We start from the raw sequence: 13,199 nt of genomic DNA, 5'->3' as shown, positions 1-13,199 counted from the left end.
CAAAGCCCTCCAGCTAAGCCACGAAAACTTGCGATGGACTGCGGAGAGTGCATCCCTTGTGTCCCAGAAAATACAAATCAATATCATGGAAAACTAGAATAGGGCTTTGGGGGATCTGCCAACCCTCAGCATCTCTCCCCCCACCCCGTACAGGAGATGTGTTTCTACAGGAAAGCAAATGAAAAACGGGAAGCATCAGAAGCAGCTGGTTTGCGTTTTAAGGAGAAAAGGGGAATGGAAATCCACATTACCTGCTTTGTTCTTCCTGAGGTAAAGAAAACCAAGGAGAAATGTCAGGGCTTTGGGCTCTTCGTAGAATAAACCCCTGCCCACCCTAATATTTGGTGCTAAATACTCGGTACACTGAATACGATGAGTTTCTACTCAACACAGAAGGAAAACAAACCCAACTTCAGAGAAAATGTGCCAGATTCTTAATAAAGAGCTAATAAATTCTTAATAAATAGTGAAGATGGCAAACAAAATATTTCTCTCAGACCAACAATTTTACATCCTCCCTGTGAGGAATTTTACCTAAAGCACACTGGGAGCTGCAGGATGCTGTGGATGCGGGATAATTCTTTCCAGCGCAAGCAAAGAACCAACCACAGGTTGCAACCTGCAGGCAACTCAAGGGAAACACTAATTTTCAATTTTTTTCTAATTTTTAATTGCAAAGCCCTTGCCCACATGTGAGTGAATCAACAATGGTCACATCACGAGCAGGGGCTGAGTTTGCAAAGATCCCCAAGCTTTTTCCAGCAGCTTTTCCCATCAAACACAACTTCTCACTACAAGCTGAGTTTGGTATTATATTAAATCTCAAAATAAACACAGTCTCTACCTAGACACCAAAATCCATTCAAATTATCCTCTCATGCTCAGAACAGCACCAAAGGAGCCTGGAGCAGCACAGGATCTGCTTCCCATCTGCTCCCTCTGGCCACCAGGATACATCCTTTCATTTTTCCCCACAACAGCCACGGGAACAACTTCTAATCAATAAGATACTCCTTGGCGAGCCTAAATGATTCAAGGGAAAGCCATGACCTGTCTGCTGTGCCAATGAGCCAGCCCTGTCCCTTCCCAGAAATATAACCAACATCAGCAAAGATGACAAAATGATGAACTGACAGACGGAGACAGCAGCGATGGGGCTGCAGGATCCAGGGATGCAACACTCCCCTCCAGCCTGGGGACACCTAAGGCTGGTGCCACGAGGGGCGTGGGACAAGGGATGGAGGGACAGGACACAGGGAGTGGCTTCCCAGATGGGATATGGGGAAAAATTCCTCCCCAGGATGGAGATTCCCTGCCTCTCCCATGCCCCGTCCCAGTGCTGCAGTACTGGAGCTCCTCCTTTCTTGCCAAGAGCTTTCTCCTGAGGTCCATCTGAACTTGCCAAGGTGGCAGCTTCAGGCCACAGAGTAAAACTAGAAGTGAATATTTTGCTTCCTTTCTCCCGATGCTTTTCCTCCTACTTCTCACCTGGGGATGAATGCATTACCCACATTTGTTAAAAACAGCAGGAGATAATTTCCCTCAAAAGGGTTGGGAAATATTGTCCCATTTCCCCACAGTTTACTCCCGGCACTGCACTGAGGAGCTGCAGAGGAAGCTCTCCAGACCCACTGAGACAAACACCACCACACCCCAAAGGTCTCTGGTGCCACGGCAGAGTGTTTCCAAACAGAAATAAGAGTTTTAAGCTTCTTATTTGAGCTCAAAAGTGACCAGAAAAAGCTGTGCTTGTAGCAGGCCACACCTTCAGACGTGAGGGCGCAGAGGGAGTCAAACCGGACATTTATGAGAAATAACCGAGAGCAAAAAGCTGCGTCGGTGTCGTGCACAGGGACCTCAGCCCTGCAGCACAACGTGCCAGCCACCAGCTGCAAACTCCACGCAGCAAATCACCCCCACATTTGCTTTACTGGTCATTTTCTCCTTTTCCCCCCCTTTTTTTGCCTGGGACTGCCGCTGTTTGTCGTGCTCGTGGTCAGACCGTGGCAGCGCAGCGACAGGAGCATCACGTACTCCGATGGCCATTGAAAGAAAGAGATTCAAATTGTTTCTAGGAAATAACACTTTGCCAGTTGCTGCCTCCTGCAATAGCAAACACATTAGCCTGACTCTGTGGCTGTTAAACCAGGGAAGCCAAAGTGCACAGCAGTTGGAAAAAGGAGCTTTTATGGTGCTGTGCTGGTTCACAGCACAACCTCCCCTCCCTCTGAAATGCCACTGCAGATGCTTGAGCACTGATTGCAAAATGATTTGCTGGGGAAGTAGCAAACAAACTGCAAATAGTGGTATCTGAATGTTAAAACTTCTGACAAAGAGCACAGTTGGCACCAGAGGCTGCGTAAAGGAAACGTTGAGCAGCAATGTCTCACTTAACCCAGCTCGGTGCTGGAATCCAAGCCCAGGGAATGATGATCCCTCACCTCTTTGTGCTGGAACCTGTTCCTCTTTCCATCTGTTACCACTTAAACGAGTCTTCCTTCTCTCCTGCAGCCAAACATTCAGGGCTAACCTTTGGAAATGGGATTCCCAGCCTTTCTCTTTGTACCCATCCCACTGCCAGTCAGTCCCCATTCCTGAAAGAGACGTGGACAGGCTGGAATAAGGACGGAGCTCGAGCAGAGTGTGGTACCACCACACCTACACCAGGTCACCCAGGACCACCCAGAGCAGCTCCAGACACAGGAATGGACTCACCTGCTGGATTTAAACAGGTTTAAGGATAAAAGGCAGCAGAGCAGCCGTGAGCTCCGACTGACACGGTGTTATCCCACACGGCAGAAAGCCTGCAGTGAATCCATCACAATTTTAGGAAAGAAACATGAAGCAACAGAGTGTGAGCCAAAAAGTACATCACATTCTTTGGTGACAGGAACTAAGAAGCCAACGTGAGGGGTTGTTCAGCCTAGAGAAGAGAAGGATCCAGGGAGAGCTCAGAGCCCCTTCCAGGGCCTAAAGGGGCTCCAGGAGAGCTGGAGAGGGACTGGGGACAAGGCATGGAGGGACAGGACACAGGGAATGGCTTCCCACTGCCAGAGGGTAGGGATGGATGGGATATTGGGAAGGAATTCTCCCCTGGGAAGGTGGGGAGGCCCTGAGCTCTCACCCCAGCTCACTCACTGCTAACAAGCACAAGTTCCCATTTTCCGGACTGCCGCTCGCTTCATCTTCCCAGCTATGGACATCCAACACAAACAAAACAACTTTAATTTAAGAATCATCCAGTTTCTAATTAAACAGCCATAGGCAGCTGGCTGGATACATTTTAATCAGTTTCAATAACGTATTGATTGGATACTGAAGCTTAAAAATTAAAAGTAAAAAGATGACCGGGGAATTGTCCCATCTCAGCCCAACAGTAGAACCCTCTGTAAATAACTCCTCTTTTAACCATCAGCTAAATGAACACTTCAATACTGCACTACAAAGTCTTCTGCAAAATTACTTTAACTAACAAGCAGAAATTTATCAGCTTCAGCCAAAATCAATGCTGAAATCAATTTGAACACTGGTTGTGTCTAAAGGGGCTCATTGGCAATTTAGGGAAATTACACCATGTAAATGCCTGTGCTTTAATTGAACAGTTTCATCAACTAGGCTGTGATTGCTGTCCATTCATTTATTTACTTTCACTGCAGCTCCCATTCTGCAGAGGAATGGGTTTTGTCAGACTTGAAGGAGGTACTTTATCTTCATTTTATGCACTTTTGTGCATAACAGATTCTATGGGGCGGGCGAGCGCCAGCCAGGGTCACAGGAAGCGAGTGACCAGCAAGCACTGGTCAGTCTTGTTTAACCCACACTGGTAGTAGATGACATCCAGTGGGGCATTTCTAACTCAGGTACTGCTGCTCCAACACTTTCAGTGGGACTCAAAATAAACCCAAACAAGAGAAACAGAAAATGAATGCAGTCCGGGAAAGGAAATAAGGGAAATGCCTCCACAGCCACACCACAGGAATTAAGGGAGGTGCCATTTTAAGACTTCAAAGGGTCAAAGATGTGTTTTAATGCCAAACAAGCCAGTGAAGCTGCCTGTGCTTCCTTCCCTGAGCACCAGGCTGGGACAAGCACTGTGGAGAAAAGGTTGTGAGAACCTTCCCCAGGAATCCCTGGCTGGGAATCTGCAGCTCCATCCCTGCTTCTGTTACTTCTTTGCTGCCTTGGAAAAGGGATTTCATCTCTGCCTACATTTACCCTCTGCCAAAGGGCCAAAATAATCTGTGAATTAAAGTATTCTAAAAAGAGGCAAAGGATAGTTCTTGTGTTACACACGTGCTGGAGAAGAGAAGGCTCCAGGGAGAGCTCAGAGCCCCTTCCAGGGCCTAAAGGGGCTCCAGGAGAGCTGGAGAGGGACTGGGGACGAGGCATGGAGGGACAGGACACAGGGAATGGCTTCCCACTGCCAGAGGGCAGGGATGGATGGGATATTGGGAATAAATCCTTCCCTGTGAAGGGGGGAGGCCCTGGCACAGGGTGCCCAGAGCAGCTGTGGCTGCCCCTGGATCCCTGGCAGTGTCCAAGGCCAGGTTAGCGGGGCTTGGAACAGCCTGGGACCCTGCTTTAAGGTCCCTTCCAACCCAAACCATTCCAGGATTCTGTGATATCCATAGGAAAACCAGCAACAAATGACCAGGAGAGGAACAGCTCCAGTAAGATTTGGGCTGGATTCCCACAACATCTGAGGTGCTTTTAAAGAACAGACTGGGACTACAGAGCTCCTTCCTGCCAGCACCCCTGTCCTGCACCAGGGCTGTGGGATAAGCCAGGAGAAGCCAACCCTACTCAGCAAAAGCTCCTCAAGGCAACAGCAAACTCCAGTTATTCCATCACCATCCCAGCAAACGGAGCTGCATCCCCTCCACCTCCCTTCCCCACAAACACAGCCAAACCTCCTCCAGCTTCCCTGCTCCAGGCTGCCCGTGCTTCCCCAGCAGTGCCAGAGGATCCTCAGCTCCCCCCAGGGCACAGACTCCAGGCTGTGGAGCACACACAGCCCCGGCCCAGCTGTCTCCCACACTCGGTGTTTAATGTGCTAATGGGGCACCCCAAGGCTGGCCGAGATAGGGAATGAAGGGATGGGCAGATGCTGGAATGTTCAACCAAACTGCAGAATTGCTCAAGGAAATTGCTCAAACAAATTAAGCTTCCTCATTTATCCCTATTTTCCAGGCTATCCAATTCTTCGGGGGCGGGACATCATCCACAGCCACTTCTCTCCCAATTACTCAACTTAAAAGTGAAGCCTTCTGCTTTCACAGCATTTTGCTAAGATGGGAACTGATGTTCCCATTCCTTTCCTCCCTCCCAGATCCTGGTAACTCCCAAATTAATTAGGGCATCATTGGGGCTTTATGTTTATTTTGGTGTACGGAGCTTTATGCTCCTGCTGCTGGAGACTCCAACAGAACCCACGGAGTTACACACACAACTCACACTGCAAAATAAATCCCAGGAGGCTGTGCCATGCCCTAAACACAGCTCCTGGAACATCTCACTTCTCCTTTCTCCTTGAAAAACAAAGACTAGAAAACATGAAATAAGAATAAAACATTCATTTTGCTTCTCTATAAAGGAAATAGCGATGCTTTAGACACGTCATGTGAGAAAGACCTGACAGAGTCATTATTTGCTAGAGATAAACACCTCCACTTTGTAATATTTAGGTTCAAAATCTACACAGCTGAGGATCTGAGCTCTGAATAATTTAATGGAGCTGCTCCAGGGACCAGCTGGCAAAGCACACCCACACATTCCAAATCAAATCCTCAGCCTAAGGAGAGATCTCCTCAGAGCAGCCTCTGCAGCCATGGATGGAGCCCAAAGATGCAGCACAAAGCTCATCCTTCCAATGTCTTTTGGGCTGACCAGCAAATGATTTGATCCAAGAAAAGCAATTTAAGCAGATCCAGAGATGTCCTGCCACACAGATGTTTGGGAAGAGCTTAAATTGTGCATTCTCCACCCCACCAGCTTCCATAAAACAGCTGGCAGCTGAGTTTCAAAAAATGTATAGAACTGGAGTTAAATACTCCACAGAGAGTGGAAATCAGAGCAAATGACATAGCCTACCTACAGCACCTGGCAAACAGGAGAGGAGCACACTCAGGTGCTTTCAGGCTTCGTTACAGCAGATTTTATCCTTTTCTTGACAGTCTTTACCCAAGACAGGGCACACTCTGCTCACTGGGCAGCAGTGGAAGAATCGCTGCTTTCTGATGGAATATTCAATGGACAGTTTGGGCTTGTTTTATATTTTCTCACGTACTTCTGAACATGCAAGCAACCAAAAAGCAAGGCTAATTAACTGGTTTTGCCATATCTAACATGAGAATTTTTATTGTTCCTTAATTAAGCAAACAGCGGATGAAAAGGTAGGGGGAGAATGGGATGTCAAAGAACCATAAAATCCCCTTCTTTTTAGAACAGGAAAAACATTTAGATTCAGCAAGTTCTCCCTCGAAATATTGCTATAAAGTATTGATTTTTTACCAGACTCAATTGACTGAAAAGTTGTTTGTATAGCAATATTGGCCAAGCCAATATAGTGGAACAATTTTGCTACACACAGTAATCAAGTGTATTTCTAAAGTATAATTATACTGTCATAAAAATAAAGCTAAGATACCTCTTCTCCGAGCAATAAACCAGTTGCAGCTGTAAAGAACCCAAATAAATGAAATCCATTTTCTAACTAAACATAGTCTTCCAAAGAGAACAACCCCATCTCCCCTCTCCCCCCACCTCCAGCCAGGGGGAGCAGGAAAAGTGATCAATACTTCAATCTCAATAAACTATTTCAATAGTGCTTCATTCCCATGGAAAAGAGAGGCTGGAAAATTTTTGCTCAGCGACCTGCGACGCGCTGTCTTGTTCCCCGAGTGCTGGGAATATATCATTGCCATAATGGATATGAGTTAGGATAAAGAGCTGGGAAGAGAGGGGGAATAAAAAAAAAAAAGATAAGGATAACAACAACAACAAAAAAAGAATAAAAAGGGCGTAGACAGGCTCGTTCTTCAGCTGCAGATCAATACCCACACAGCCTCTCCTCCCCGAGCCAGCAGCCCCACGCTGCGAGGGGGAAACAGCCCAACCTCTGCAATTAATTTTACTTGACAAATGTTCATTGATTTACTGGAATAAAATATCTGTGGGCTGCTGTGCGTGGCTGGGGCAATCCAGCTACCTGTGAGTGTTCCAGTCTGAACCCCTTATTCCCTATTGGGGCGCGGATGCTCCGCTGGAGACTGAGAACATTTTGGGAAGGGGGGATTGCTCCAAGCTAGGGAGTTCTGCCACGGGGCTGGAGCCCCTCTGCTCTGGAGCCAGGCTGGGAGAGCTGGGAATGTTCACATGGAGAAGAGAAGGCTCCAGGGAGAGCTCAGAGCCCCTTCCAGGGCCTAAAGGGGCTCCAGAAGAGCTGGAGAGGGACTGGGGACAAGGGACGGAGGGACAGGACACAGGGAATGGCTTCCCACTGCCAGAGGGCACGGATAGATGGGATATTGGGAAGGAATTCCTCCCTGGGAGGGGGAGAGGCCCTGGCACAGGGTGCCCAGAGAAGCCATGGCTGCCCCTGGATCCCTGGAAGTGTCCAGGGCCAGGTTGGACGGGGCTTGGAGCACCCTGGGATAGTGGAAGGTGTCCCTGCGCATGGAATGGGATGAGCTTTAAGTTCCCTTCCCATCCAATCCATTCCAGGGTTCCATGATAATGTGTAAAACACCCACACACAAAACCAGTGCCTGTTCCCTGGAGCAGGCTGGAATGACTCCTGCACTGGGAAGGATTCTGAAGTCACTGCAGCTGCTGACTTTAAGTAAGAACGGGATAAAAAGGAGTGTGAGAGACAGAAACACTTCCCTGACACAGAAGCAGGCTCCTGCCTTTGCAGGTCAGACTTTCCCTGTCTGAGAGTGCAGGGAAATGCCACAGTCACCCGCTCCAGGCTCGGGATCACAGCACGACACCTTCAGAAACACAGGATGATGTCAAACAGGGAACATTCAGCCTTACATCCCCTTTTATCCAAATTCCCTCTATGAACCTTCTCCGCCTCTTCTTCTGACACCAACAAGTCACTGGCTGAGCTTTAGAGCTCAACATTCTCCCTCATATCTATAATAAAATCAGAAAGTAACACAATTACCTCAAGTTCCTTGGTCTAGGAATATCCTTCTCCAAGAAAACATCCACGAGATTTCCCAACCACATCCCACCCCCAAGGCCAACCTGATTTTAAGGGTCCACTCCAAGACTGCATTTCCTCCTTGGAGGCTTTGGAAGCCCATTTCCATTAAACCTTCTGCAAGGAGGACTTGTTTTGCAATGCTGGCAGCCAATTAGAAACTAAACTAAATGCACCGTAGCTTTTAAAACATTTTAGGGGAAAAAAAAAATGTTAATATCAAAGTTAAAATGTCTAAGGTATAAACAAAGCCCTAATGGGATGCTGGGTTACTGTATATGGTAAATAGCTCTCTGGAGGAAACCTTTATTACTCCCTCAGGGCTTTCTTACAAAGTATGGATTTCTTAATTCCCAGTGGAATATTTTTCATACCCCACTGCAGACTATTAAGTACCAGATATTACATCCTGTAGTTTAAACTTTGCACTATGCATAAGAAGGAGTTTTCTCAACAGGAAAGTCTTATCTGTGCTATTATCATCTTTACCATATTAAAATTAATCCTGGCTGCGGGGTAGGAGCTTCGCCACCAAAATTTGGGGGAGTTTCTCAGGCTGGGAGGGAGGGAGGGGAGCGGCAGCCAAAGGGGGGGGAGGGATTCTGAAGGGGCAGAGAAGGACAGGGCACTGGTGCCACCATATCCCACTGCTGTCATTCCCAGGAAGGGTGTGGTGAGCCAGCAGGAATTGCAAATCCTGGAGGCCAATCCATGATGCTCCAGCACATCCCAAGTTCTACTTGTGAACCATTAACTTGTTACCCAGAAAGGACTCAAAGCTGCGTTAAAAACAAACTAAAATGCCCTCAGAACGGTTTAAAAGTTTATACTATGAATTCCTTTCCTGCACAGCAGCAAGGGCCCATCTATACCCCAAAGGGTAAAAATAAAAACGCTGTTACATTTGAATTTTTTCCCAGATTTTCAGTGAAATCCCCCACTCACTTGTAGACTGTGCCTCCGTTGCCGTGCCCGAGGATGTCTCGGTATCGTATGTCTTGTTCATTCATCTCCACAAGAAAGAAAGAAAAACAAAAGAGATGTCATGCTGTGGATGGAAATGTCAAGGAAAAGCAACTCCAGGCCATAAACAACAAGCAGTCTGGGTCATTTCAAGTTCAGCTGCAAGAACGAGAAGATCAATACAACATTTGCTGTCCAATTTATAAAAGACGATACCAAGGGACAAAGTGATGGAAAGTTTAATGACAATTTGTTTGCCTGGGTCATTTCATTAAAGTTTGATAAAAGGTGTCAAAATGGAATGATATAATATAGCTCAAGAGGGTCAGGGCACAGATACTGAGAGGAAAAGGGGCTCCAGAGCAGCACATAACCAGAGCCAAAGTTGGAGGTGAATGGAAACAATCCGACAGAAACTGGCAGCTGGAGTGTGCCTGGAAAAGTTTATGATTTATTCTGGAATCAGCATAATTGATCCTAATTGAGTGGCAGCTCTGTCAGTGGGGTTGCTCTGCAGAGCTCCATTTATGCAGCTTTTATCTAAAGCACTTCTTTTAATAAAAATAATCAGTCTGGAATTGCAATAAAAACCATTTTCCTTGAACTACACAATGAATTCTTCACCTCCATCTTTCTGCTCACTGGGACAACTCAGATGCTCAGAAATCCAGCAGCAGCTGATAAAAGCACTGCACACTGCAAATTCCTGAATTTGGGATCCTTTTTATATGGATTTTACAACAGATCATTATATTGCCCAAGAAGCAATTCAAATGTAGAACCACAGTTCAGCCTTCTGGACAAACAGAGTTATTTGGATTTTGCACAAATGAAAAAATCCCACTAAAGATATTTTGGAATGCACATTTATACTTTAAAATATAAATGTTTTAATCAGAATTAGTTCTGGGCTCAAAGCAATTTTCTCTTCCAAATGTTTGGGCAAATCCTGCTTTGAAAAGGTATTTTCCTAGGAAACATCAACTCATTTTCAGTAATTACTTGTATTTTATGGGACACCAAGTTAAATATTTCACATAATTTGGCCTGGCTGCTTAAAGATGTCATTTTTGTGTATTAACACAAGCGATGATCACAAGCTCAAATGTCCCAAAGAGTCAATACTCAGCATTTCTAATGACCAGAAAATGAAATATTTTATTGATTTAAAAGAAGTTGTAAGGACAGAAATGATTAATCCAAAATTGATGTCCTTTTCTTTCACTACCTGAGCAAAAACCTGGTTTCTCCCTGGAATTTCTACAGAGTGTTGGGAAAACCTGAGTTGAGACAACTCAAAATAGAAGGTGATTATTTTATGACCCATTTGTGGTTAAACCTGGGCCAGGTACCTTAGGAAGGGATGAAATGGCCCATTCCAACACCAAGGTTTGTGATGAAAAGCAACATTTATCTCACTACTGAAAGCTCCTTTGCTTATTGGATTCATCAGAAAATGCAAATAAAAGGGGAAAAGGCACCTCACGAGGAACAATCGTTTATGAATAGGATTTCAAATATGTAAAGGATCTACAGCGGACCCCTTGCACCAAAAATAATTTCTCTCAGGGTGCAGACTTGGTAATTTTAAGTAGTTTTGCCCTTCCAAGCTGGAGGACCTGAATTCTCCAGTCTTGGAGGTAACAACAAACATTTGCATTCCCAAAAATGTCCTTCTAAGCCAATCACTTGGAAGAGAAATCAAATGAACCCACAAAGCCATGAATAAATTTGTATTTTTGTTTCTTGTGGGGGAAAAGAGAAGAATTTTTGGTGGTTACTCAAGTTATAAACAACAAATTGAGCAGAACTGGAGACATAAAGCACATTTCCCTTTTCTCCTGCTTTATACTCACTGGGAAAAGGGAGCATTGTCTCCACATCATTCCCTAAAAGACAGGGGTAGGAGCAGCTCCATCCTCTGTGCCCAGCACAAAGGGCAACCAGAAGCCCAGGGAAAAACAGGAATGCTGGGGTGGAGGGAGGATCTGCAGCTGATGGGGAGATAAAGTGTGATTTACTGGTCAAATAAAGATGCCAAAAGCACGGGGTGATTTATTTATTTTACTGGGAAAACTGGATTCTCCATCATAAAACGCTCCCCTAATAACCACGGGCTCGGCAGGAAGGGCTGGAATATTAAACCTGCAACCCCAACTTGGATTGGCTGCCAAAATTCAGGGAATTCATGGAAAAGCAAAGCAGGCTCCAATTAGGGAGCAGCAAACAAAGCATCCCTCGTTCACACCTGGCTGGGGATGAAATCAGGGTGTGTCTCTCATAAATCATTAAAAGCAAAATGCCCAATTAATCCTGACTGGAGCAGGAGCTGCCCCGGTGCTGGGGCTTCCCGAGTGGAGGCAATCATGGATTCACGGAGCAGTCACACTCCAGGAGCAGCCAATTGAGGAGATTTAGTAAATCCCACTTTATAGAGCAGAGACTAATCGGGAAACACGAGCCAGTCAAATGTTTCTTATGAACTGTTGACACTATATCAATGCTGAATCAATTGGTGGCATTTACTCTGAGTGACAGAAAAGAAATAAATATTTATATCACATCACCTATATCAATGAACCCGGGCAGAAAGCTATTTCTAACCTGTCAATATTTGATTATCTTGAAGAATCATGTCCCCTTCTTTTAATGATTAATATGAATTCCTTATTAAACCTAAATGGAAACTACTAGAGGAATATCATTAGGAATGCCTCAAAGCAGAAACTGCCAAAAAATAATCAAAAATAATGACCCAGGCCATGCTTAAGTAATGGTAAGTGTGACTTAATCCCCCCAAATGAACAAAAGTTAAAATTACCACTAGAAAACCATCTCCAGTTGTGGATCTGTGACCAAATTTTGCAGAACACAACTGAAATCATTCACTCTCAACAAAAAGCAGATTAACTCCCATCAGGTTGACTAAAAGGTAGTATTAAAACTGATTTTTTTTTTTAGTGGGTTTCAGTAACATTTTTAAGATCATAAGAAGAAGTACTTAATCCCTATTTTCTTTTTTTTAATTGGGTTTAAGTATAAAACCTAATTCTTATTTTCTTTTTAGTGGTTTTAAGTAGCAATTTTAATATCATAACAAGAAGTACCTAATTCCTATTTTCTTTTTTTTTTTTAGTGAGTTGAAGTAACATTTTGAATATTGTAAGAAGAAGTTTGGTTCTAAAATTCAAAACCACAAGGAACAAATCTGTGAATCTATTGCAGGGCACACCAAGCACTTGTTTTTTGTTGTTTAGAACAAATAAAATGCCAAATCCAGCCAATCACAGGGAGATTTTACTCACATTTGGGGATTTTACTTTAAAATGAATCAGTAATATCAGAGCAAGCACCACCTTGATTCAAAAGTTCAGCCTCCTGATGCTGGTACTCCCAGAATTTCAAGTCGCCAAGAGAAATATACAATTTACCTATGAATTTTGTAACATTAACAAATCGAGAGCCAGGAACTCGTGAATACTGAACTCAGCCTAAAAGCCCCATGTCCCAGGCGTATTCCAGGGATTCAGCGGCGCTGGGCTCCCGTTTTGGAGGGGAACTCCCACTTATCCCCCCCCAAAATGTTCCAGGTGAGGCTGAAGGACACCACAGAGCTCAGCCTTTATCTTCCTGACACGCTCAGCCACAACTCCTTGATTCATGAAATGCCAATGAGGCTTGGAGAGGTCATTGTGTGAAGGCACTGAATAGGCATCCGAGATAATTAAGATTTCAGCCTTCGGAAGGCGGAGGGGAAGTGAAGAGCAGTTAAGAAAATCAATAAGAGTCTTTTATTTGCAGTGACACAGATGTCTCAGTCAATAGAGCCTAATAGGCAGCTCAGAGCCACCGGACAGGTGCCTCCCTCCAAGGCTGCCAAAGGGCTCAGCCTGTGACAAACATTAAAACGTATTTATGTGGCCGCTCAAGAATCTGGGCTCTTTTGGAGGGAGTTTCATTTAACTGTGTATATTTAATGTCACTGCGAGCCCGTCCGTACGTTCAGCTCAAAATGGGGGAAAAAAAG

At 45.1% G+C, this 13,199-nt stretch overlaps 1 protein-coding gene across 2 annotated transcripts in view; it reads right to left on the bottom strand.

The window, feature by feature from the left end:
• The window catches only part of MAP2K5 (mitogen-activated protein kinase kinase 5), a 120,092-nt gene that overhangs the window by 85,770 nt on the left and 21,123 nt on the right, over positions 1-13,199 (bottom strand). For both annotated transcript variants that reach the window (XM_039557534.1, XM_039557533.1), the window contains exon 8: positions 9,155-9,219. In XM_039557534.1, the coding sequence (XP_039413468.1) occupies positions 9,155-9,219 (65 nt within the window). The remainder of the gene's footprint in view (positions 1-9,154; positions 9,220-13,199) is intronic.

The sequence above is a fragment of the Corvus cornix genome, chromosome 10 (genome assembly GCF_000738735.6).
Source record: "Corvus cornix cornix isolate S_Up_H32 chromosome 10, ASM73873v5, whole genome shotgun sequence".
Lineage (NCBI taxonomy): Eukaryota > Metazoa > Chordata > Aves > Passeriformes > Corvidae > Corvus > Corvus cornix.
The sequence above is the reverse complement of the archived record's forward strand: the minus strand, read 5'-3'. Positions and strand labels throughout refer to the sequence as shown.